This window comes from Oncorhynchus mykiss, chromosome 2, assembly GCF_013265735.2.
Source record: "Oncorhynchus mykiss isolate Arlee chromosome 2, USDA_OmykA_1.1, whole genome shotgun sequence".
Lineage (NCBI taxonomy): Eukaryota > Metazoa > Chordata > Actinopteri > Salmoniformes > Salmonidae > Oncorhynchus > Oncorhynchus mykiss.
The window spans coordinates 58,222,501-58,249,811 of NC_048566.1; the positions used below are offsets into that span (position 1 = coordinate 58,222,501).

Sequence of the window (27,311 nt, forward strand, 5' to 3'; positions counted from 1 at the left end):
GTCTGTACCCCCCACCAGGTGTCGCTCATCTTCCCCATTATCCCCTGGGTACCTATACCTGTGTCCTCTGTTTGTCTGTTGCCAGTTTGTATTGTTTGTCAAGTCAACCAGCGTTTGTCAAGTCAACCACCGAAACGACCTCAAAAAGCACTAATTGCTCAGCACTAGCTCTCTTGCACTGACTCCATGCACACACACACTTAACTGTACACACTCACACATGCTTACACTGACACCCCAACTCACTATATGCATACTTACACAACACAATAGCTGCTGTTATTGTCTATTATCTATCCTGTTGCCTAGTCACTTTACCCCTACCTATATGTACATAGTTAGCTCAATTACCTCGTACCCCGGCACATCGACTGGGTACTGGTACTCCCTGTATATAGCCCTGTTATTTTCTACTCCCTGTATATAGCCATGTTATTTTTTACTCGTTATTGTTATTCCCTGTGTATTTTGTATCTTTATCTTTAACTCTGCATTGTTGGAAAAGGACCCGTAAGTAAGCATTTCACTGTTAGTCTACACCGGTTGTTTACGAAAGCATGTGACAAATAACATTTTATTTCATTTTAATAACCTTGTCTGACACCGTCTATGGTGGCAAATAGCTTTATGTCATGCCACTGGCAAATTGTAATGTAATAGCATCTGTAGGCCCTATAGGATAGCATCATGGAATATCTTATAACACATATTGTTGGAAAGGGTTTTTCAAAACAATTAGATTCTACGTTTACTCCTATGATGGTGAGTCTCAACCAAATACAATAGAGATGAGGTGAGTTTTTTACAAATGTTGTGTAACAGATGACTAAAAGTTTAATCTAGTTCCACATACTTTTCTTGTCCAGTTTGTCCTTCTTGTCCTTCTTTTCTTTCTTCTCTTTCTTTCTCCTCTCTTTCTCCTTCTTCTTCTCCTCCCTTTCCCTCTTTTTCCTTTCCTTCTCTGCTTTCTCCTCCTCGTCGTCGTCTTCGTCTTCGCCGGCTCCGAGCAGGGTGAAAATGATGCCGGTCTGGGAGTTGACACCTACTGCTGTGATCAATATCTTCCCAGAACCCTCCATGACATGGGTACCTGACAGAAGACAAACATGGACAGCCATTGAGACATGGTCATAGGAACCTGACAAATATAATTTCTCCAACTAAAATGGTACAGTAAAATATATTTCTTTCTTTTACAAGTAAGGCCATACAAATGCATTTAAATGTTTAACGGATAAACATTTTGTGAGGGGAGCAAGCTAATAAAATTTGATTATATTTTTTTGAAAAGTGAAGAGGGGTATGCGTTAAATATTTAATTACATGAGTATGGCCTAACAGTATTTATGCAGGAATAGCAAGATCATGCTGTTTCAAGTAGTTGTTAACTCCAAGGCGCTCTTATGAAGATTGATTGACAGTAATAAGATGCCAGGCTAAACAGCAAATGAAAACAACAATGGAAAAGAAAAGGGACCCAGTGGTGTACAGTACTTCAATAGTACTTTAAAGTATTTTTTACTTAAGTAGTTTTGGGGGGAATCTGTACTTCACTTCACTATTTATATTTTGACATATTTTACTTTTACTTCACTACATTCCTAAAGAACATAATGTACTCTTTACTCCTTACATTTTCCCTGACACCCAAAAGTACTCATTACATTTTGAATGCTTAGCAGGACAGGAAAATTGTCCAATTCACGCACGTATCAAGAGAACATCTCTGGTCATCCGTATTGCCTCTGATCTGACGGACTCACTAAACACGAATGCTTTGTTTGTAAATTATGTCGGAGTTTTGGAGAGTGCCCCTGGCTATCTGTAATTTAAAAAAACAAGAAAATTGTGCAGACTGGTTTGCTTAATATAAAGAATTTGAAATGATTTATACTTTTACTTTGATACTTAAGTATATTTTAGCAATTCAATTTACTTTTGATACTTTAGACTTTTACTGAAGTAGTATCATTTTCTGAGTCATTTTCTATTAAGGTATTTTGTACTTTCATTCAAGTATGACAATTGGGTACTTTTTCCACCACTACCACCACCTTAATTCATAGTGGAAAGAACAAACGAAGCGATGCCTCTGGGCGATGCCCAGCTCGATCCAAACTGGCTCTGCATCTAGACATCAGCCATGTTATATGAAGAGAGGAAGGCTCATCATCATTACCTGACAGCAGCATTGGATCGTTGTCCAAAGTCTTCTTGACATGGTCGGATTCCCCGGTGAGAGAGCTTTCATCGATTTTCAAATCATTTCCCTGGATCAGCACACCATCAGCAGGAAGAAGGTCACCTGGGAAAAAAACATACACACCATACATGAACATCAGACAGCCCAGCTGGGTGAGTTAGCTCATTTAACCCAGATTCAGAGTAGTGGAAAAAGTCGGGTAGAAAGTTATATCAAACGTAGGATGGTAGATGCTCTTTGGTTTTAAGGCAAGCTCTCACGGACACACACACACACATACATACGCAGGTCACTCTTCCTTCAGGACCAATACCGTATTTCACTTGTGCAACGTCGCCGACTACGATCTCAGCCACGTGGACCTGGACGACTTGGCCTCCGCGGACCACCGTGAACTTCTGCTCCTGTTCGATGCGGCTCTGTAGCCCGCGGAACTGCTTCTCTTTGCTCCAGTCATTGAACGCTGTCACCAGGACCACACAGACGACGGACAGGAGGATGGCTGCACCCTCAATCCAGCCTGCGTCTGCCTCCCCCTCATCCTCCACCCCTCCAGCTGCCTTTCCACAATCTGAAAAGATGGACAGTTGTCACCTTCTGGACATGCTACAAAGAACAGAAGTACAATGCAATCCCTCCAGAATTGTGTTTTTAAGCCTAGGCCTTAACCCTAAATCGAGGACAAATGGCTAATTCATTCTGACGACATTGCCAATGTTGTCGTTGGTAGCATGGCCATCTAGTGATTACCCAAAGGGACAGCTACAGTGAGTTCCACAGAAAGTAGCCTACAAAAGTAACCTACCATGATTATAAGACAGGAAGTATCACGGTCTTGATCGCAGGAAGTAAAACTGGCTACCCACTATGCCTCTAAAGAGTCCTTTGAAGAATGGGACTATGGATTGATTGAAGTGTATCAAGAGTATCAGACTAAATCCCTGTGTGATTATTCAATGGGCAGGCTACTCACATTTTGTACCAATTGATATCTCTTTGTGCCAATAAAGTCAGAGACATGAGATCAAACAAAACTTTGTGAACATCCTCGGGAAGACGCAGTAAAACATCTGAAATTAGATCTAGGCTACTTGTTTTGGCCTCCGACGAATTCCAAAGTATCTGTCCAATAAACAATCGCCAGAAAGTGAAGTGCACAAACCAGACACGTGGAAACTGTATGACTGCATGCATGAAGTTTACAGGTGCAAAGTAGCAACAATCTGATCATTTTGTATTTGACTGAGTAAATATTCATGATCTGGTGATAAATCAATTAGAATACATGGCATTTCAAATGAGAGGAGATACTTACTTTCCCTTTCGGCATCTGGAGGTCTATAAAAAGAAAGGCCTAATGAAATGATGGCTGCCACTTCGAGGATGATTAGTGTCACATCTTGCAACGCTTCCCACACTAACTGAAGAAATGTTTTTGGCTTTTTTGGAGGTATAACGTTTTGCCCAAACTCCTCTTTCCTCCTGGCAATGTCGTCGGCATGGCCTCCTAAACCTAGAGACAAAAGAGGGAAAGGGATCAGGAACAACTGTAAGGCATTTGCATTGTCTATAATTCAAACATGAGCAAATGCATGCATGACTCTCTCCTGTCTGAGCTCCCTTTTTAGAGCAACGCAGTGCAGACCTGTGTTTAGATTTGTTCTACGTTCACAGACGGAACGGCAGAGACAGAACCTGTCGAGAATGGTAAGTTTGGCTTGTTTTTGGAGGCTTTCCAACTTGACGCTTCAGACCTTTGAGGTGGCTCTGCATGGGGCTGTGTTCATGACAAAAGAGGGCCGTGAATATAGCCCGTGAAGCGTTGCCACGAGGGTCGTCAGCACAGGCATTCGAGGTCAACAGCAGGGAATCAATGACTTTCAAAATGCACAAGCCTTCATCTTCCCTCAGACAGCATACTCGACAGTCCGTAAATAGCACGTGTCATAAGAAAACGACCCCAAAACCACACCAAAACCTTTTTGTTGGACATGTATTCTCGCTGAAAGGATTTCATCGATGAATTCCTCACTGTGTGACACTGTACTTTTCTTTACATTTAATCACTGACAAAGTTATGAATAACAAACAGCTACATTTCCATTATGTGACTCAGCCTCTGAGCCGCTCTGATTCAGAAAGCAAGCCAAATGAATCTCTGAGCTATGTGGACAGGCAACCCGGCAAAAGACGTCCCACCACGAGCAGCGTGTGTTCCTCGTATATTCTCATTCCATCTAACAGAGATGACTAGTGGCTCTACGATAACAACACATCAGAGAGACAAGAGAAGAAAGCCTTGCGATCATGTGAGTTACACATGAACATAGAAGTCACAACTCTGCCCTGAGTGTGTATGTATTTAACGTACCTAAAGAGTAAAACGGTCAGAGCCACCAACGAGGTGTGCGTAACAGAGACGTTGCTCTCTGTTGTGGCAAACATCTGGATTAAATGTTTTTTTTTAGCAGTTCCAGATGACAAGCATTGCTGTTTGCGGGCACAAAGCATCAATCAAGGAATGAAGAGTAACAAACCGGGAAAGTTCATCGAGTGAGGAGAGATGGTCTACAATTGATCATATGAGCCGCACAAAACAGGTCTGGACAAAACAATTAAAAGTAACAAATTGGATACCATGAAATTGAGGAGAAAAGGAGTAATATATATATGTATATTATATGTTGTTGTTTATGCTCCAGGAGACTGGTAGATGTAACTAAATTAGACTGAACTTTAATTGTAATCAAAGAGTAAGGGTGCAGCTCTTTGAACTAATATCATGAGACGTGACCTATCTTACGTTCCCCCTGGAGAGCTGATGACGTCATTGTTGTCACTGCAGTAGGGGTCAAATGGCTGCTTTTGTGACTCCATGCAGCACAGCATTGGCCTTCTCTGACCTGAGTTGGGTTAGTATGCCTATTCCCTCTAAATCCCTGTAAGCAATGCTGCTTCTTCTGACGCTTTAAGGTTAGATTCCAACTCAGGGAGAAAAAAAAAACCCTGCCGTGATTCTTCACCCTATCACCGAATTACGGATTTCTGGAGTTATCTTCGATTCATTTGGACTATTTTGAGGAGGTGCACTTGTTGCTATGGCGTCTCAAGAAGGACAAACAGTTATATTGCCACTCTTTTCTCATTTAAGGGAGAATGCGAGGCACAGACGTTCCCTTCGCCTAGCCGAGTTCTGCCAGGAGCAAACCAAACCTAGTATGTGGGTGCCTTTATACGAGCACCTGCCATTTGCATTTTATAGTGAAAAATGTATGTGTGTGTGTGTCACATAGATTTGTAACTGTACTCCTTTTCTTATATAGTCTTAAATTGGGAATCATGTATGCGGCAGGATTAGAAATGTTTTTTGTAATCTGAGAATCCCATTCAAATCCCATTCCCTAAGAGTTCACCAAAAGGTCACCAACGGGATTATGCAGAAGGACAATGGAGAAGCAGCACTGAAAGGCTTGTCACAATTTGGCCTGTGTACGCTATGTGTGCTCTTGACTGACAAATTCAGGTATAGATTGGAGCAGAACAGGGCATCATCACAAGCATAGCAGTATCGACATGGGAAAAGGTTCATGGCCAATGAATGTTAGCCAAACAACATGTTAGCCAAACAACATCTAACATCATTCCATCCACATAGGGATTTATAAAACGGCTTGGTCTGAGTAAAGCTGGTTCCTGTTTCCCAACAGCCTACAACTAGCAAAAACATACATGAAAAAGCCATTATAATTGCAAGTAAATGTGTATCAATGCATATTTCTGAATTATAAAAAGGATTTTAGTTGTAATGCTTTTAATGCTTATACATGTATACAAATTAATGTATTAATTTTATGTACAGTGCCAACAGAAATTACTAGCACACCTTGACAGTTCCCACATGTTGTTGTGTTACAACCGGAATTTAAAATGGATGCATTTGAGATTTTTGGTCACTGGCCAACACACAATACCCCATAATGTCAAAGCGGAATTACTTCTTCATCTCTGTACCCCACACATACAATTATCTGTAAGGTCCCTCAGTCGATCATTGAATTTCAAGCACAGATTCAACCTCAAAGACCAGGGAGGTTTTCAATACCTCACAAAGAAGGGCACCTATTGGTAGGTGGGTAAAAATAATACCTTTGATCATGGTGAAGGTATTAATTACACTTTGGATGGTGTAGCAATACACCCAGTCACTACAAAGATACTACAAAGGTCCTTCCTAACTCAGTTGCCGGAAAGGAAGGAAACCGCTTAGGGATTTCACCATGAGGTCAATAGTGATTTTAAAACAGTTTAATGGCTGTGAGAGGAGGAAACTGATGATGGATCAACAACATTGTAGTTGCTCCACAATACTAACTTAATTGACAGAGTGAAAAGAAGGAAGTTTGTGCAGAAAAAAATCTATTCTGCAAAGCAATTCACTTTTTGTCCTGAATACAAAGTGTTGTGTTTAGGGCAAATTCAATACAACACATTACTGAGTACAACTCTCCATATTTTCAAGCATAGTGGTGGCTGCATCATGTAATGGGTATGCTTGTAATCATTAAGGGCTGGAAGGTTTTTCAGGATAAAAAAGAAAACGGAATGCAGCTAAGCACAGGCAAAATCCTAGAGGAGAATCCGGTTCAGTCTGCTTTCCACCAGACACTTGGAGATGAATTCACCTTTCAGAAGGACAATAACCTAGGCCAAACACAAGGCCAAATCTACACTGCAGTTCCTTACCAAGAAGACAGCGAATGCTCCTGAGTGGCCAAGTTACAGTTTTGACTTGAATCTACTTGAAAGTCTATGGCAAGACCTGAAAATATTTGTCTAACAATGATCAACAACCAATTTGAAAGCGCTTGAAAAAATTTGAAAATAATAAAATGGGCAAATGTTGCACAAACCAGGTGGGGAAATCTGTTAGAACCTTACCCAGAGAGACTCACAGCTGTCATCGGTGCTGCGTGAAAAGTGTGAGTTATCCCCATGTGTAGAGAAGTGACAGCCGGGCCCTGCAGAGTGCCTTCCACTCAGAGCCCAAACCGTAGCCCACACCAGTTCCCCTCAATAAACTCAACAAGACATTGTGCTAAAAGGCTTGAGATTGGCGTAGGAGGAGCAACTCATGACAACTCCAATGGAATGCAGTATCTAGAATCATTCTGCATGGCAGTTGTAGATGCTATTTTGAATTGTTATTGTATTCAAAATGTAACCACAAACTTGTAATGGGGGGGGGGGGGGGGGGGTGGTCGGGTTGACGTCAATTTCAGCCACCAGATGAATTGGCAATCTACTCATAAATTGAATACGTCCATTACTTCAATTAGGGGTTTTCAATTTGTAAATTATTACAATTCGCTGCAGGGGGGCCCAACCAAATCTCACTTAGGGCCCCCAAAAGGCGTATGGCCCCCAAAAGGCTGATTGGAGTTAAGCCTATCCCCAATGAGTAATAGGAGAATTGGTGTCTGAAGCACCAGACATGAAAAAAAGAACAAAAATACAAAGCAAGATGCTCAGCAGCATATTTACCATGGATAGGTGATGTTCTTAGTCTGGTACATAGTCCTTCGACATCTCCGTAACATTCCTGGATTCTAGCTATTCCCTCAGGTCCCCTGAGTTCCATGAGAGACCGCAGCTCCTTGAGAGAGCAGTTGAAGTCTCCAACATCATGATTGGCCTGTGCATGTCGACCACGCTTTGACCCACGGAACGAGTTGCTGGCCATGTCTCCTCTACAGCGCACCACTCAAGGGTGGTGGAGAGAGGCTTTCCCAAAAAGGCAAGTAAAATCCTCAGAGGCAAAATACGGTATTTCCCATAAACTGCTGTTATTTCTCAGGGGTGTACGTCGCTTGACTCCTTAGAGCATGACTTGGACATGTAGAAAGCCATTTTAATTTGATTCCTGTAAGCCCACTCTCTCATCTTGGCTGTTGATGTTGACTTAAGTCCTCACAAGGCTACATCTGAAAAGACAAAAAAAAAATATTGATTAAAGGTCTTTCTGTTTATCTCTGAAGTCATTCATGTTGACATGAGGAACCTGATCCCGCATATGGCTGAAATGCTATCTAGTAATGTCACACTAATAAAGAATAACATTGAACCCCAAATCATTTAGGTACACTAATCAATACATTTGCAGTAAACATCTTATATTGCATTTTCATGTCAGTCATTTAGCAGATGCTCTTATCCAGAGCAACTTACAGTAGTGAGTGCAGACATTTTCATATTTGTTTTATCCTGGTCCCCTGTGGGAATCAAACCCACAACCCTGCCTTTGCAAGTGCCATGCTCTAGCAAATGAGCCACACAGGATCTCCCAGCCACATATGGAATCTACCATTTGAAACACACGTCTGTTAAAGCAATGTTAGCAATGTTTATGCCAAGCTTCTGCACAGCCTCTGTATAGAAAAGCTATTTGAGGAAGAATTCACCCAGAATTCTACGATGACATGACCATCAAATCATTCCCCTTCTCCTGAAATGATGAGGACATTTTGATGGTCTCTGGTATAGCTCTAGACATCCCATCCCATCTCAGTCAATCAATCAATCGTTTTTTTGACTCAATCAACTTGAAGTGAGAGTTCTGTTAGGGGTGAGCCTGTCTGACACTCACACCCACTGGCCAGTACACAAAGCGACAGCCGGCTTTAAACACAAGGCCCTGCGAAATCTATTTAAGACCGGAAAGGCACAAATTAGTTCAGTTACATAAAAAAAAAAACTGACACGTTGGCCCTGAAATGATCAGCTTTGGGCAAAGTGTACTTGATTTTGTGTACTTTTGTGATTTTGTGAAATTTGGAAAGAAACGCTGGAAAAAGGACCCAAAGATGTTGAGGACCTATCTGCTCATCCTTACTGACACATCTAAGCCTAGTGGGGCTAATAATAACACACAGGGTGCAACTAATTGTCAGCACGATGGGGTGTGCCTTGCAATGAAAACTGTGACGCCTGAAAACATCGATCCTTGCAGTCAATTTGGTGGTCGAGAAAGTCTTGTAATTTACAGCTGATCAGACAGTGTCTGTGACGGAGGGAGACCAGATTAGCAGGCCCAGACTCAAACACCAGACATCAGGCCTCTCTTATTTGTATCCACACGGAGCAATAAGAAGTATAACCCCTTCGGGGAATGACACCGTGCAAGCATGGCTAACAAGTGACACTGGACGACGCCTTACAACGGTAGCAGATGGAACCAGTTTGAGCATTATTAAAGAGACATGACACATTTTCCGTACAACAATTAATACTGACACTCACTATTAATTTTAGAGATTGCCTCTGCGTTGACCAAAAGATTGACTGTACTTACTAGAAATCCACCCTTTTCCTATCGTCATAGCAACAGGAGGTATATGACGGTAAGACCACAGGTCCGATTAGGGAAGGCAGTGTCTTTCATAGAACTCCAGAAACATCCCCATAATCCCCTTAGGAACATCTACCAGCACTTCTCAGAGGGTATCCAGATAGTTACCCTTCTCAGGGTTACGTCCAAATTGCAACTCTTCCTTTGAAAATCAAGGTTTGACCTTCAGTGCACACGCTCGACCGACGCAGGCTTCATTAGAGGGAAAAAGGCTCGCTCAATGATTATCTCAGGAAAGCTTCTTCCTTAATCTAATTAGACAATCTGTGGCATCGGTGCGCTCTACAGTCACTGCTTGCCTTCCCCGAGAGAGCCACTAACACTGTGATGGGGAGACACTGTGGAAAAGTGAAGACACAGCCACCCCATATTTTTCACGAGCGTTTTCACTACCACTGTCCATTCAGCTCTACTTTGCCTGTGGTGAATTACATCTGTCAAAATGCGGACTAGAGAACAATTAAAAAGCACTGAATTAGGATGAATATCTTACAATCACAACCAGGGAATGTACCGTGTTCTGGAATGTACCCGTCCTTGGTTGAAACCTTTACAGGTAGACTGAGCTTCCTACTCAAGGGAGGTACACTGGATAGATAACACAGGCCACCAGGTGTTTTTTGTTCACTTCTGTTTGACACCGAATGGCCGTGGAACACAATCTTCTCTTGACAATTTTGATTATTTTCTGAGGTCTACTTTATGCCCTCAAGCACAAACAGGTTTGCACTTTCTTTTCAATTAAGGAAATTGCACCACTAAATACTCTTTCACAGCCTCGTACCGGTGAAAGGTTTGTTTTTGGTGAAACGTTTTGATTATGTAGATCTCACTACAAGACAAACTAGAGCCGTGGAGTTATAACCAAATGGTTTGAGCACATTCTAGCCTAAATAGCCTAGATTAATTGGGCCACAATACAACAACAAACATAACGTCACAGGGTCACCTGTAACATACAGTGATGGATTAGTTCCTGCCCGTCTAGATGGGCAGGCGTTGCATTGCGGCAACCAATTGTTGCGTGCCACGTCATCAACTGTGCAGTTAGGCATCAGATTGCTATATGATAAGATGTGGTAAACGTATGTGTTAAATACCTATCCAGGCGTTGTAAGATCTAGCATCGGTCTGCAATGTAGTCCTGCGGGATGAGACCCCCTTCCACTTGATCTAGTGACACTGCAAGTGTAATAATGCCAAATCGCGGACCGAAGCTGATTAAGTTATATTCATCAACTTCGGGACACGCTACAACTTCAGGGAGCAAGTCATTAGAAAATGTGTGTCGTACCTAGGCAATAATGTGAACAATATAAAATATGAATATTTCTATAAAAATGACTCACAGGATACAGAGCATTGACCTAAGATATATTTTGGCTGGAAGCATTCTGCTCTTTAATGTCAGGACCTTTTATATCAGTTTGGACCTTCCCCCAGGATCTCTGTCTATGGCGTTCTCTGCCTTTGAATTCATACACTGCCCGCAGAAAGAATTCAGCCATAAACATGTGCGGATGTTAGTTGCATTTCAACAGAATGAAAGTAGCCTCATGACCCCGCTGATGAGCATGCATGTTTTTCTCTTCCATCCATTACACGTTTGTCTTTGTGAATCTCAGTTACTATGAAAATGATTGAAAGACCTTGTAAAGGCAAGCACAAAAAAAACCCGACTCTCTCGTCAATGATCTTTTTCTGTTGTCTTAATGCTGAATGGAGGCTGGATAAACACAAATGTGTGTGTGTTTGTGTGTGCGCGATGTGCGTGCCTGGATGCAATGTGTGCGATGTGCATTCGTAGTGTGTGCTCTCGGGTTTGTGTGTGTGTGTGTGTGTGTGTGTGCATTAAAGTATGATGAATCGATGACACATCAAAGGGAAAAGGGATGAAGAAGTAAAGCGCTCCATAACAACAAAGACAACAGGAGAAAATGAGTCAATGGATTTCTGCTGTAAAGGTCAAAGTTGGGGAGGTTATTAAGTCATTCATTTGGACAGCTTTCCTTCTCGGCTGAGGCCATCAATACTACAACAACAGGCACAATCCTGAAGTCTATTTGAAATTATAGTCCTGAGTCGGGTCTAATGGCACCGCTAATGACTTCCGATCACACATCCAGCCCCTTTGGGCAGGGGTTAAATTCTCACTAGAGCCCTTTCTGTCTGCATGCCCCTCTATCTGTATCTCCCTTCTTTATTTGATGACTTCACTACAATACATTTGTAAAAATAAATAAAAAAATACTTAAAAAGACAACAATTCCCACGTCGATACGTCATCAAATGGAAATGTTTTGATTTTAAATTCCGTAAAAAACAGCGTTAAGGTTCACGGAAACACGTCGATTCAAACAGCTGGTGACATGGCAACATTTTAAGCCATGTCATGTTGCTTCCAGCTACATAGATGCCTAATCTTATTATGGTGGTACCTACCTATCCTCCCGTAAATGCATTCTCAGACAGAGAATATATTAATAAGGTTGTATGTGTTGCTACGACACAGTGTGAGCATGTGCGTGGGTTGTTAGCGTGACAGAGCAAATAACATGCAACAAAAGGATAAATAAACAATTGGTAAAGCTGTTAAAATTCTATTCTAACTCTAAAAAGCTCTCACAACTGGTAATGCAAATGTCTTATTTTGACCAACAAAAAAGTGAATAATTTCAGAATTCTACTAAAAAACAAGTCGTTCTAATAAAATGATCTGCAAATCCAATGAGATCCAAGAAATCACCCAAGAGCCCACACATGATTGTTTATGTTGGTTTGATGTGATAGTTCATGTCAAGGCGGAGTCACTTACAGGTGAGCCACAGAGGGAGCCCGCCGGTGGGGCAGGGCTCGTGTGCCGAGGTGAAGGGAATCCGCCATGTCAGAAACATCCAGAAGAGCCCTGTCTATCTGTCCATCAACGGTCACACACACAAATGGAGCCCGGTCTGCTGCATCCTTTGCCAGCCCTCTCTTGCACGACGACAGCACGCCAGCGGCGCTTAACTCCGATTGCTCCGTCTCAGGGACAGTAGAGAGCACGACCTCACCGAAACAGGATTAGCTATAAATAGGCATGCATATCCGTCCAGGGGCTGCTGCGTGGCAGTGGCTCAGTCTTTGCCTGTGTGGTACTCTGTAGCACTAGAACGCTAAACACTTGTGGAGTAAACGACTAAACCTGTGTACCCTCACTCAACCCCACCCTACTTCACCCACCAGTCATTGGGTTAGCTATAGCTCCAAGGGATTTTGGGAGTGATGGGCAGGGGATTATGTTAATCAGACTCCTTTCCCGTCCCCTTTGTTCTACAGAGTCCTGCCTCTCACTACGCCCCCAACTCCCCAATTAAGAGATCAAGCCAAGTATCCCATGATCAAGGCCTCATTTCACCTCACTACTGCTGTGTTTTACACATACTGAAATGCAGTGCACATGTCACACATGCATGCACACACCCTTCCGTGCACAGATGCCCACATTCAGAGGAGGATTAAACTACACTGCACCTACGCACATGCACACACACAGCCAGATTACAGACGCACATATACACACGGCACAGAAGGATTATACACAAATGCACACACCCACACATACACTGCAGCTAGACAGCAGGATTAGAGGCACACACAAGTACACACACAGAAAGAGACAGATAGAGAGAGAGATTACAATGCAGTTCAGACCCGGTTGCCTCTGCAGAATGTGCAGATCTGATATGTAGGGCAGCAGAGGAAGAGGACATTATTTAATGCAATCTCTCCAAATAATACCATACCCTCCCTGCCAGTGAGTGACCCTGTTTGAAAGCTACCCTAACTTGACATTCGCCCAGGGCAACCACAAAGAGTGACGAGCCATTGAAAAGCATAGCGACCAGGCTGCGTTTCTCTACCATGTCAGCTTCTTTCTGAGAGGATTGTTTGTTGCTTGTGGCTCCTAGGTATTCGATCCTTTAGACAAAGGGCAATTCCACAGTAACGGAATGCCGCTTTGCCTCAGTTTTTCACGTGAAAATGCATACCAAACAAAAAACATTGATTTCAAAGTTCAACAAACCATGCAAGTCTATACACAAAAACTAATTTAGTGGGAGAACTGTCCAGATGCAAACTTTGGTCATTTTTATGTGACCACGTTTTCCAAAAACGTTAAATACCTGCTCCGAATTCTGATTAGATGATGTCTGCATAAAGAATGGGGTATCAGCTATGACATGGCACCTTGAGTTTGAAAAGAAAAATCTCTTTCGGTTATTGAACTACAGCAAGTGAAGTAGATTTACACCTGATAACTGAGTTACGGTAACAGATTTACCTCATGGGCCCCTGATCTCTACCACACAGAAATGCATTATTATGGATACGAATGTCATTCTCCTCATGTTTCACGTTTGGACATCAAAGCACAGCACAGTAGAGTACAGTGCAGTACAATACAGCACAGCAGAGTAGAGTACAATATATTGTGCTCTACACACTGTGCTGTACAGTACTCAGTACTGTATTGTACTTGTTTTATACTGTACTCTACTGTGCTCTACTCACTGTATTGTATTGTACTGTACTGTACTGTACTGCGCTACCCAAACTTGTGAAACAAATGTCTGTGATAGGTTCAGATTTGCTAATGGAATTATGAGTTTGAATCACTTCATTATTAATAATCAAAATTGCTATAAATTAAATCACTATAACTAATTGATACCATTACTTGTTACCTCTATGAACTTTCATTATCCTTCCTCCTCATGCGGTTTTTGATAACAGAGTTACAAGCAACAAGGCAATATTACTTAAACTTACAATTAATTTTCTCCAAAACAACATTTTGATATGTTGGCAGGGGTCTTTATGTCAACATTATTGTGTTTTGATGTATTTCTGATACCTTTTAAGACTTTTTCTGGTAGATGTTTTCTAAGACCCCGTTTCCATCTGTTCACCTCAATAATTTTGAAAATGGAAAATGGTTGAAAAATGTAACTTCATTCAGGGAACAGTAGTTATATTCATAACTGTACGTTTCCTTTCAGTCGGCATAACATACGATGGGGAAATACAATCCCACCCCAGGCGGGCTCAGACGGTACCAATCTAGGAGGCCCGTGGCAGCCCAAGCACACACAGGTTCCACTGGCTCCAAAAACGAGTTACAGAAGCCACCTTTTCCCCCTAATACTTACCGAGAAGCCTGAACTGTCAGACCCCCATATAGGGAACCAGAACCTGCTGCAAATTGGCTATGCGCCCTGACCATAGGGTCCAAGTCCATAGACCCCACAGTTCCAAGAACAATACTTACCTTGAGAGTCTGAAATGTCAGAACTCGTACAAGGAACCCCAAGTCTAAAACGACGGAACACCTGTCGTGAATTAGTAAAGCACGCACGCGCACTGCATAGCATCGATCAGAGTCAGGAAACTGTGGTAACCCGGGTTAAATGCGGAGGCTGCACAGTGGTCTAAGGCACTGCATAGCATCGATCAGAGTCGGGGAATTGTGGTAACCCAGGTTAAATGCAGAAGCTGCACGGTGGTCTAAGGCACTGCATAGCATCGATCAGAATCAGGAAACTGTGGTAACCCGGGTTAAATGCAGAGGCTGCACAGTGGTCTAAAGCACTGCATAGCATCGATCAGAGTCAGGAAACTGTGTTAACCCGGGTTAAATGCGGAGGCTGCACAGTGGTCTAAGGCACTGCATAGCATCGATCAGAGTCAGGAAACTGTGGTAACCCGGGTTAAATGCGGAGGCTGCACAGTGGTCTAAGGCACTGCATAGCATCGATCAGAGTCGGGAAACTGTGGTAACCCGGGTTAAATGCGGAGGCTGCACAGTGGTCTAAGGCACTGCATAGCATCGATCAGAGTCGGAAAACTGTGGTAACCCGGGTTAAATGCGAAGGCTGTACAGTGGTCTAAGGCACTGCATAGCATCGATCAGAGTCGGGGAATTGTGGTAACCCGGGTTAAATGCGGAGGCTGCACAGTGGTCTAAGGCACTGCATAGCATCGATCAGAGTCGGGGAATTGTGGTAACCCGGGTTAAATGCGGAGGCTGCACAGCGGTCTAAGGCACTGCATAGCATCGATCAGAGTCGGGGAATTGTGGTAACCCGGGTTAAATGCGGAGGCTGCACAGTGGTCTAAGGCATTGCATCGCAGTGCTAGCTGTGCCACTAGATATTCTGGGTTCGAGTCCAGGCTCTGACGCAGCCGGCTGCGACTGGGAGACCCATGGGGCAGCGCATAATTGGCCCAGCGCCGTCCAGGATAGGGAAGGGCTTGGCCGGCAGGGATGTCCTTGTTCCATCATGCACTAGCGAATCCTGTGGCGGGCCGGGCGCAGTGCACACTGACATGGTCGCCAGGTGCACTGCGTTTCATCCGACACATTGGTGCGGCTGGCTTCTGGGTTAAGTGGGCATTGTGTCAAGAAGCAGTGCGACTTGGTTGGGTAATGTTTCAGAGGACGCACGGCTCTCGACCTTCGCCTCTCCCGAATCCGTGCAGGAGTTGCAGTGATGAGACAAGACTGTAACTACCAATTGGATACCACAAAATTGGGGAGAAAAAGGGGTACCATTTTCTTTTTTTAATAAATAAAATAATAAATAAATAAATGTGCAACCTGCGGGCTGCCTAACACCCACTCCCGAACCCAGCAATAAAAACACTATGAGACACCGTGGGAGCAGTTACATCCAAGTGATACAACTGCAGCAAAGATATCACCCATTGCCATACTCCTGCAAAATGCCCAAGCAGCTGCCACACCCCTAGTGGAGTGAGAACCCTTGTCCTTTGCTTTCATACCCCAGGGAGATAACCTCCACAATCCAATGAGAAACACGCTGCTTAGAAAGAGCCCTACCCCTATCTAGATTAGTGAAATAGACACAAAGCTGGTCACAAATGCAGATATCCTTGGACCTATCCAAACACGTGCATAAAGCGCGCACCGGACACAGGCCATGCAACCTCCGTTGTTTACTGGAACAAATGGAGTAGGTTAGAAAGGGAACAGCTTGAATGCCAGGAACCTGTAAGACATAGGCATAACCTTGGGAGCAAACGCTGCATTAGGACATAGCATCACCTTGGAGTCGCCAGGTGCAAACTCCAAATAGGAAGGGTGTACTGATAATGCGGAGATCCCCAATGCGTTTGGGCGACGCCAAGGCCATGAGTAGCCCAGTCTTGTAGGAAAGGATCTTCAGGTCCACAGACTCCAATGGTTAAAACGGAGGCTCACACAGTGTCCAGGACCAAATCCAAGGTCCTAGGTCAGTAGCATAGGCTTAGACACTGGTCTGAGACGACGCAACCTTTCAGGAACCGCTCCACCAGAAGATGAGACCCCAGGGTATTTTATTTTATTTATTTAACCTTATTTAAATAGGGAAGTCAGTTAAGAACAATGTTCTTATTCACAATGACGGCCTACCCCGGCCAAACCCGGAAGACGCTTGGCCAAGTGTGTGCCGCACTATGGGACACCCAATCACGGTCGGTTGTGCTATAGCCTGGAATCAAACCAGGGTACGTGGTGATGCCTCCAGCACTGAGATGCAGTGCCTTAGACCACTGTGCCACTCGGGAGCACCCGAGAGAGCCGTCAATCCCTACATGACACGCCAAGATGGCTGCCATATAAACCTTTTAATGTGGAAAAGAAAGGCCCTGCTTAAAAAGCTCTTGCAAGAACATCAAAATCCAAAGACCTCTGAAAAGGTGAAACTCGTTTAACCTGAGAATGTGCATTTTGTCTTATAAAAGTGTTGAATAATGTCACGAATACTCCCTCTCCGGCCTCTAGGTCACCAGGCTGCTGATTATTACGCACACCTGTCACCATCGTCACCGCACCAGCACTTCATGACACACACCTGGACTCCAGCACATGTCTGGTCTGGGTTCTGCTGCCGGAGCAAATGAGGATGCCTCAGCCAGCTCACCAGGCTTTCATGCCTCAGCCAGTACTTCGAGGTGTCTAGACTCAGTTGGCAGTTCAAGCGTCTGTTTCCGAGTCTACCGAGGATGCCTCAGCTAGCTCGTCAGGCTTTCATGCCTTAGCTAGCTCGTCAGGTTCTCAAGACTCGGTGTGCTCGGCAGGCTCCCATGCCACAGCTGGCTCGCCAGGCTCCGGCGCTTCAGGCTGCTTGTCAGGTTTCTGTGTCTCGGTGTAGGCGACTGGTCCACTCTTGATCCCCGGGATCGTGCCTTTGGTCGGCGTCCTGCGACTGGAGTCGCGCATCGCAGAGGGGGTACTGTTTCGTTTGCTCCTTCTTCGGCGCTCTAGGTCGCCGGGCTCCCACGCCCCAGCCGGCTCAGCAGGTTCCCGCGCTTCAGCAGAGGTGACCAGTCCGCTCCTGATCCCCGGGATTGTCCCTTTTGTCAGTGTCCTGCGGCTGGAGTCGCGCATCAGGGAGGGAGTCACGTATACTCCCTCTCCGGCCTCTAGGTCACCAGGCTGCTGATTATTACACACGCCTGTCACCATCGCCACACACACCAGCACTTCATGACACTCACCTGGACTCCATCACCTCCTTGATTACCTTTCATATATCTGTCACTCTCCTTGGTTTTTTACTCAGGTGTTAGTAACTGTTCTATGTCAGTGTGTTGTTCGTGTTTATGGTTTTATGTTCCATTTATTTATTAAACACTCACTCCCTGTACTTGCTTCCCGACTCTCAGCACATTTGTTACAAATAAAAAGTGTTGACAAATTTGAACTCACTCATAAAACCAGCAGCTCTTTTCTGTATTCGTTAACTGTCTCTTGTCATGGTTGAACATTTTTTAAATCTCATAGCTATGTTACTGCAGACACGGTAATCTGAGCCATCCGATTGGCCAGCGGTAAGTGCACTCGATTTGCTCTAAGGCCAACCAGGGAGGCAAAGTTTGTTCAGGTACATGACATTTTTCAAAATCCGAACACTTCCCCTACCTGGTGCAAACGGCAGCTGAATCGGTTGCACCTACCAACAATAGTGCGAGATGATAAAAAAAATTGGAACACAAGGCTTTATTGGTGGATTTTTACAGACATTTTTGTTCATTGACTAGAAACGCCGCGCGGTCGACCGGTAGGTGACCACTGCTTTAGGTAATTGATATTCAGCACCCCTTTTCCAAGTAACCCACACACAGCACTCCCTATCCCAGTAAGGAAGCATCTGTCGTGTTCAACCAGCGGGACACTTCTCAGACCATGAGAACCCCCTGCAACAGCAGTCACGGGTCCTTTCAAGGAGACAACACCTGTAGGCACAACAGGGATATTCTTATTTACAATGACGGCCTACCTTGGCCAAACCCAGATGATGTTGGGCCAATTGTGTGCCGCCCTATGGGACTCCCGAATCACGGCCCATTATGATACAGCCAGGGATCAAACCTGGGTCTGTAGTGACACCTCTAGCACTGCAATGCAGTGCCTTAGACCGCTACGTCACTCAGGAAGACCATTGATGTAATCACGCCACAAAAAGCAGGAAGAGGATGCACAGCGAACTGCAGACCATACACCCTCGTCAGCGTCCTCATCTCCCATGGTGTAACTGCACCCTGAGAACACGCCCACTCTCCCGGCCTCTTGCTATGTATGCAAAGGTCTGGTCTTTACCCCGCGGTGCACAGAATCAGCTTTCACCTCGCGCTCCTTTGACCCAGCACAGTGTCCGTGCCAAGAAGTCCCCCGCTGCCCAGAAGCACCAAGATGGTCAAAAACTCTCCTTGAAGCCGCCCCCTTGGCCAACCCCAACCCGCCTCTGGCTTGGACCCTTCGCACAATAGGAACTGCCGGGCAGCCCCCGTAAAGGGTTTTCATGAGAAAAAGGACCCGAAGAGCTGCGTCCTGTTTTTGTTTCTCCTCGAAACAGGCCTGTAAGGACTTCATAGCTGAGCCAAACAACCTTGTTGGCGAAACTGGCTCATGAGCGAAAGCCTCCTTAGCATGTTTTCAGGACAAACAGCACAGCACTCAAAGCCATCTTTAATTTTCCTAAAAATAGGGCACGTCAGAGGTTCAAACTCTGCTTTTTGAAATTACTCTTACCACTGGCCATCTTGGGTACACACACAGAGCAGAAAGTAGTGGGGTTTTAGCAAACACAAATTGTACCCAAGCAAGGAAGCATTAGCTACACACACAGAGCAGAAAGTAGTGGGGTTTTACCCAAGCAAGGAAACATTAGCTACACAAGCAGAGCAGAAAGTAGTTAGCTTTTAGCAAACACAAAAACCGATAACAAGACCCAAACTTGCAACATCTAGGGGGACGAGTACTCTCTCCCCACTAACAGACGCCTAAGTCAGAGACGAATCCCTTAGTCTTCATATGTTTAGTAAATTAGTTAGTGATTTCGTAACACCTACTTCCTTCAGGTGAGCTAAAGAGAGAAGCATTTAGGAAATGGATGCGAGCCCCGGTATTATAGCCAGGAAAGCGTTACTTTCAAGGGCATACTAGGTATTCATTGGCCCATTGGGAGTGATTTCAGTTTTCTTCAGGTGAATATAATTGGTTGTTGGCTCCCCATATTGTGTTATACCAAGTGACTGACTGAAGATGCATGCTTTTTTAGGCATGCAGAATTCATGGCCTGCTGGTCAGTGTGGAGTATGTCTGTGTACACGAAACATGGTCATATGTGGGTAAGCAAGCATGTCATTAAATCTAACAGACGCACCTCCCCTACCTTGCCAGTCAACCAATCTTTGTCCGTGCATCGGACATGGAGCTTGTGGAAGCCTAAAGCTGTTGTTAGCTTAAAACTAAGGATTGTTAGCAATTACAAATCCATAGCTTGTCTTTAAGTTAAAGTAAATATTCTGGCACAAAGCTGCAGCACTCATGTCTGCCCCAGAAGCACTACTAACACACACACACACACACACACACACACACACACACACACACACACACACACACACACACACACACACACACACACACACACACACACACACACGCACACACAAAGCCATTGAAGAAGATTAATAATTTTAGAGGAAAACAGCATCAGTACTTTTAGGGACATATGCACACAAATTAGCCCCCACACAGCATCACTAGGCAACACACATTGTATGGTGGCAACCATGGCATCAAATGAATCCACACCTTACCCACTCAACCTGTCTGCTAATCAAAGGAACTGGTCATGGACACATGTTTGCCGTCCAGTTTTGCAGTCCAGGTAATGACTAGAGGGTGTGAAAGGCATTAGAAACGTCTCATTAACATTCAGTGAAAGCCAATGTTTCATCAGGTAACAGGAGAACAGGATCGCGTTTCTGACGTTATTGTACATGTTCAAACTGTTGCTGTTCAAACTGACAAAATGTGGAGCTGAATAACTAATGTGCTGAAGGGAGAGCAAAGATCAACGGTCAAATGGATTTGATGGTTTATCACCAGGTTTGGGGGGGTTCAATTCACTCTAATTCTGTCATTCAGCAAATGTATTGAAAATCACTCCATCAGGATCTAAATGAGAATTTCCCAATACATTTTAGCCAAGGTAAGTGGACAAATCATGTTTGTTTGTATTTTGAGAGGAACAGCTTTTTAATGTCTGGACCACAGTCTTTAAAGGGATGTTTCACCCTTAACACATTATAATCTGTGTAGCTCAGTTGGTAGGGCATGGTGATTGCAATGCCAGGGTAGTGGGTTCAGTTCTAATGGGGGACCAGTATAAAAATGCATGCACTCACTACAGCTTTTTAATGTCTACACCACAGTCTTTAAAGGGACTCTGGATGAGAGAGTCTGCTAAATGACTTTTGACGAAGGGTACTTACTGCTTCTGTTTACATAGTACACCGTAGGCTACTAGAGAAGAAGTGTCTGCATCCAATTGTTGCACTGTGTTTTAGGGAGAATATATCGATTTCATTTACTTTCAATCATCCTTTCTCAAATCAAATGCAATCTGCATGCAGTGTTGGGAGAAATCAAATACATTGACCTCACAAAATACTGGCAAATATTATGTGATACTGCCTACTTGTGGCCATGGTTGAACACCTGGAATGTTTCTCTAAAATTGTAAAACATTTTCGCGAGAAGTGCCTAGGCCACAATTTATGTTGCAATGGAATACATATGAGGCTCTGAATATTTCCTAAACCTAGAGGAAAACAGTAACATTCATCACAACAAAGAGAGCCATTAACTTTACTGGCGTGGTAAATTGTTTCCCTACTTCAAAGTTTTTTGCCCCTTTTGTGTATGGAATTCCTGCATCGTTTGCCATAAGATAATGTTATTTATTGGGGTTCAGTGGAGGTTGGTGGGGATGGGCAATAGGAGGATGGGTTCATTGTAATGGCTTGATTGGAATTGATGGAACGGAGTCAAACATGCGGTTTCCATATGTTTGATAATGTTCCATTCGTTCCATTCCAGCCATTAAAATGAGCCCGTCCTCCTATAGCGCCTCCCACCAGCCGCCACTGCTGGAGTTCAACGTTAAAGGGAAACTTCACCAATTTTCCACTTCATATTCATCATCTCCAAAACCACCCCAACATCAACATATGTGAAAATGTGTTTCTATGTTCTGTAGTAAAAAAAGATAAAGATAAGTGTTTCGATCATCAACCAATTAGTAGACAATTTGCAGCCAATTAGTAGGCAATGCCTACTCACAATTGGTTAAAATAACCAAAATAATACTGATGATGTCAATGGAAAAACTTATCTTCCTCAATTGTTTTTACTACAAAACATAGAAATGCACCATTTTCACATACTGTATGTTGATATTGGAGTGGTGCTGGAGATGAGGAAGTTGAAAAATTGTTATTTAAAATATTATTTCCCTTTAATACTTGGAATGAGGGTTGCTTTGAAACGTGTGTCCCGAACAGCATTAGTGGACACTTCTCTTGACGGGAAGGGTCATATAGGGCGGGAAGGGTCATATAGCCTAGTAACTTTTGTTGTGATATCTAGGGATGAAACGGTTACCGGACGGTAAGTATTACCGTTTCAAATTTTAATTATCATTGAAACCGTGTTTGATGACCACGGTTTGAAAAACTCACGGTAAGTACTGTCCAGCATCAACCAAAGTTAGCAACAGTCTGTCGCAGGTGTGAAAACATGGGAGATTTTTGCCTTCTAAAAAGACTAAATCTGAAGTGTGGTCGTATTTGGGGTTTTACAAGAGTGCTGAGAGAAACTTAATCGAAGATGGCCACCCTGTCTGCAGAACATGCAAAAGTAAATTGCTGCGAAAGGGGGCAACACTTCAAATCTCTCAAGTCATCTTCGTGACCACAAACCACTACTTTATAGCGAATGCAAGGTAAGTTATCTTTTAGCTCAATGCATGATGTGTGGACTTTGGAATGGGTGGAAAACGTCATGGTTTGTCTGTCTAACTTGCTAATAGCTTGTCAATAATGTAAACTGAAGCGTTCAGTGTTACCTACTCTTGTAAAAACACGAAGCGTTGTTCTGCTGCTGCTGTATGTGTCCTGTGTGTCTGCAGACTCTATTCGCTCATTGCACACGATAACACGTTTATGTAGTTAATCCACCCAACCAACATATTTTGTTCATTTAAAATCCGGCAGTCCTCGACTTGGTTGTAAAAGTGATCCAACAGGAGAAACACTATAGACTCCTGTATTTATGTCAATTGTTGGGCTCATTTTAAATTACTATCACTGTCTACTTAAGACTCATTTGTATTTATGTAAATTGTGCATGGAGCCATTGCATATACTCGAATGCAACACAGAAGTGAGTTAATAATAATTATAATGTAACAACACCAATAATAATGATGATAATAATAATACAGTCGCTATTCCCTTGTTTACAGACTGGGTGTGCAGCAGACAAACCCAGTGATGCTACTGGTCCCTCATCTACAGTTGTGACACAGGCACCGAAGCAAGAATTTAAAAGGTAGGCTGCTTATGCACCCACATCAAAAAAATGCTCAAGACCTCACTGCAGCCCTTTCATATTACATTGCAAAGGACATGATGCCATTTCAAATGGTTGAGTCCTGGCTTTCTGAGGCTGATGAAGGTTGCCGTGCCTCACTACAAAGTGCCATTATGGACATTATTTTCCAAGACTGAAATCCCAAACCTGTACAACCAGGCTAAAGCTGATGTTGGGAAAAGTTTGGCTCAAGGCACATGGTTTGCTGCAACTACTGACCTCTGGACCAGTGAAAGCAGGGCTGGTCAACCCTACATCAGCTTCACTATCCATCACCTCACCCCAGACTGGCAACTGGAATCAAACTGCCTAGAAAACACAGTTCTTCCCAGAATCACTCAGCTCACAACATCAGAGTTTTTTGAGAATATGACCTGCAAGAATGACCTGGTCTGCGTTACCACAGACAACGCAACAAACATGATCAAGGCTTTTGAAGAGTTCTTCGATCTGTGGGTGCTCTTGGGTGCTTTGGCTATCATTTGAACCTGGCCATCTCAAAGGCTCTGAAAATTAAGTCAAGGCCTGCCATCATCTGGTCCAAGGCTTCTTACGGAGCTGGAAGAGAAGGAGGGAACTGAGAGAAAAGCAAGCTACCCTCAACATGCCACAGAAAGCTCTGATCCATGATGTGGGAACCCAATGGGGGATCTACACACAAGATGCTTGAGTGTTTCCTCAGCCAACAGCAGCCAGTCTGTGCGACACTGGCTGGAGAAAGAGGAACATGGCTGATGCCCAAGGACTCCGACATAAGTGTCATGGAGCAACTGTGCCAGCTACTTGAACCTCTGAAGTTTACAGATGCACTTGCCTCAGAGACACGAGTGACACTGTCAGCCATCAAGCCTGTTCTGGACCACATCACCCGTGATGTTCTGGTGGAGAAGGATACGGAGCCATCCCTGACCAAGGAGATAAAAAGGGTAATGAGAGAAGACCTTAACAGAGAAGGCAAAGAGAGTCATGCACATGGCTTGTTACATTGACCCCTATGTCAAAAGGAGCTTTTCAGATGAGCCTGAGGCTGCAAAAGTTAACACTGACAGCTGTGTCCAGGAGGCCTTGAAGCTGGCAGCTGCACAAGTCAGGGAAGAACCACAAAGCACCAGCAGCACCTCCACCACCAACACCCCCACAGCGGTATCGGAAAGGCTGGGTTGTTGAGAAAGATTACCTCGCTGGCCATGGCAGAACACTGACATTCCTGTCTTGCAGGAAATCACGCACAGAACAAGCAGTATGGCTGGTGGCATTGCTGGAGGGTCATGTCAGGATGAGCCTGCATGAAGGGTACCACATGAGGGAGGAGGATGTCTTCCCTGTAACGCACAGCGTTGAGATTACCTGCAATGACAACAAGCTCAGTCCGATGATGCTGTGACACACTGCCCCAGACCATGACGGATCCTCCACCTCCAAATCAATCCCACTCCAGAGTACAGGCCTCGGTGTAACGCTCATTCCTTCAACGATAAATGCGAATTCAACCATCACCCCTGGTGAGGAAAAACCGCGACTCGTGAGTGAAGAACACTTTTTGCCAGTCCTGTCTGGTCCAGCGACGGTGGGTTTGTGCCCATAGGCGACGTTGTTGCCGGTGATGTCTGGTGTGAACCTGCCTTACAACAGGCCCACAAGCCTTCAGTCCAGCCTCCCTCAGCCTATTGCGGACAGTCTGAGCACTGATGGAGGGATTGTGCAGTCCTGGTGTAACTCGGGCAGTTGTTGTTGCCATCCTGTACCTGTACCGCAGTGTGTGTGTGTGTGTCCTGAGTGTGTGTCCTGTGTGTCCAGTGTGTGTATGTCCGATGTGTGTTTTCCACTGTGTCCTGTGTGTGTTTGTGTCCACACACACACACACACACACACACACACACACACTGGACACAACTCTACATACTTGAGTTTCTCCTGTCTGCAGTGGGGATTCCCCAGTCCAGCAGAAAGCAGTCTGACTCCTGAATCTTTCAGGTCATTGTTACTCACATCCAACTCTCTCAGGTGTAAGCGATTTTGACGTCAGAGCTGAGACCAGAGAAGCACAGCCTTCCTCTGTGACTAGACAGCCTGCAAAGAGTAAAATCATATTAAAACCACACTGCTATTCTTTTGGTGGTGAAAATATATATTCTTTCAACATTTTCAGATACATCAGTGTCCTGAAGCCTGCCATATATATACATAATTGGTGTATCATTATTAATGATGACAAATGATTGAAGAATTGCTTGATGATAGAAACATGTATAGTACAAATATCTGAGTAGACTGACCAGACCAGTTTAAAAAGCAGTATCAGTCAAAAGACAGACAGTGAGGTATCAGATTTAGATTGTATTGAGTATACAGTCCACACCATATCTATTTTGACAGTGAAGCTAACATTTTAAATGTGACTCTGTACTCCAGCATTTTGGATTTCAGATCAACTGTTTCATATGAGGTGACAGTAGATAATGTCACCTTTATTTCCATACATATCTGTTTCACCGTTTAGAAGTGAAAGCACTTCATGTATCTAATCCCCCTATTTGAATAAGTCACACGTATTCTGACCAATTCACTTATAGTGTATTAAAGCTGCACTAGGGAAACTTTTACCTCTCATGGCCACATGGTGTCATCTTCATTGTTAATGTTATTAATTTAATGTTAATGCACACAAAGTGCATAGTGCTAATAATTTAATTTGATGGTTGTTGATTTTCAATAGTAAACGTGACTAAATGATTTCAGTGTGTGTATCAGTACTTTTTGAACATTCCCAGCACATTTTAACAATACTGCGATAATACTGATAACCGGGATAATTTTGGTCACTATAATCGTGATATGAAATGTTCATACCGTTTCATAACTTTTTCACCTTTTTAGTTAGATGACAGACGAAGAAGAAAAGGACTGAAAATGGCTGACGATCGATCTGGTGTCGATTAAAAATGCCCCTGCTCCTATTCGGATACATTGAGGTCATTTCAAGATTTGCCTGAAGGTAATAACAGCAAATGAAGGAAATGCATAAAATCTGGGCTCTCACCTCAGGGTACACCACCTTTTGACCTATGCACTCGCTGGGCCTGGGTCCTCATCACTGCCGTCGCCAACCCCATCACCAGTGGTGTGTATTCATGGATGCCAAGAGAAGCCAGGCTTCCCCCAAAAAATTGACCAATATTTTTTAGACATCAAATATTTGATCTTTTGCCTCTCTATGTTTCATAATTTTCCTTCAATTCGCAAGAGGCTGAATGCATCTCACCGGATATGTCACATATGTCATGTTTTGCGTCCGGAGTCCGCACCTTGGGGGGGGGGGGGGGGGGGGGGGGGGGGGGGTACTGTCACACCCTGACCATAGTTTGCTTTGTATGTTTCTATGTTTTGGTTGGTCAGGGTGTGATCTGAGTGGGCATTCTATGTTGTTTGTCTTGTTTGTCTATTTCTATGTCTGGCCTGATGGTTCTCAATCAGAGGCAGGTGTTAGTCATTGTCTCTGATTGGAAACCATATTTAGATAGCCTGGGTTTCACTGTGTTTGTGGGTGATTGTTCCTGTCTTTGTGTTTGCACCAGATAGGGCTGTTTTGAGTTCTCACGTTTATTGTTTTCGTTAGTTTGTTCATGTGTAGCGTCTTCATTAAAAACCATGAATAACCACCACGCTGCATTTTGGTCCGCCTCTACTTCACCCGAAGAGAACCGTTACAGGAT

General features: G+C 43.9%; 1 protein-coding gene across 2 annotated transcripts in view; it reads right to left on the bottom strand.

Annotated features, from left to right (window-relative positions):
* LOC110492633 (plasma membrane calcium-transporting ATPase 1-like) overlaps window positions 1-25,673 on the bottom strand; it is a 39,678-nt gene extending 14,005 nt beyond the window's left edge. Inside the window, exons 1-6 of one of the 2 annotated variants that reach the window (XM_021567063.2) lie at window positions 12,424-12,895; window positions 7,745-8,184; window positions 3,519-3,716; window positions 2,517-2,774; window positions 2,180-2,305; window positions 854-1,090 (exon numbers count right to left, since the gene is read on the bottom strand). In XM_021567063.2, the coding sequence (XP_021422738.2) occupies window positions 854-1,090; window positions 2,180-2,305; window positions 2,517-2,774; window positions 3,519-3,716; window positions 7,745-7,943 (1,018 nt within the window). In that variant the 5' untranslated portion in view covers window positions 7,944-8,184; window positions 12,424-12,895. Of the gene's footprint in view, window positions 1-853; window positions 1,091-2,179; window positions 2,306-2,516; window positions 2,775-3,518; window positions 3,717-7,744; window positions 8,185-12,423; window positions 12,896-25,587 lie in introns of those variants that run through there. The other variant, XM_036951841.1, reaches the window with a different exon arrangement.
* Window positions 25,674-27,311: the final 1,638 nt, after the last annotated feature.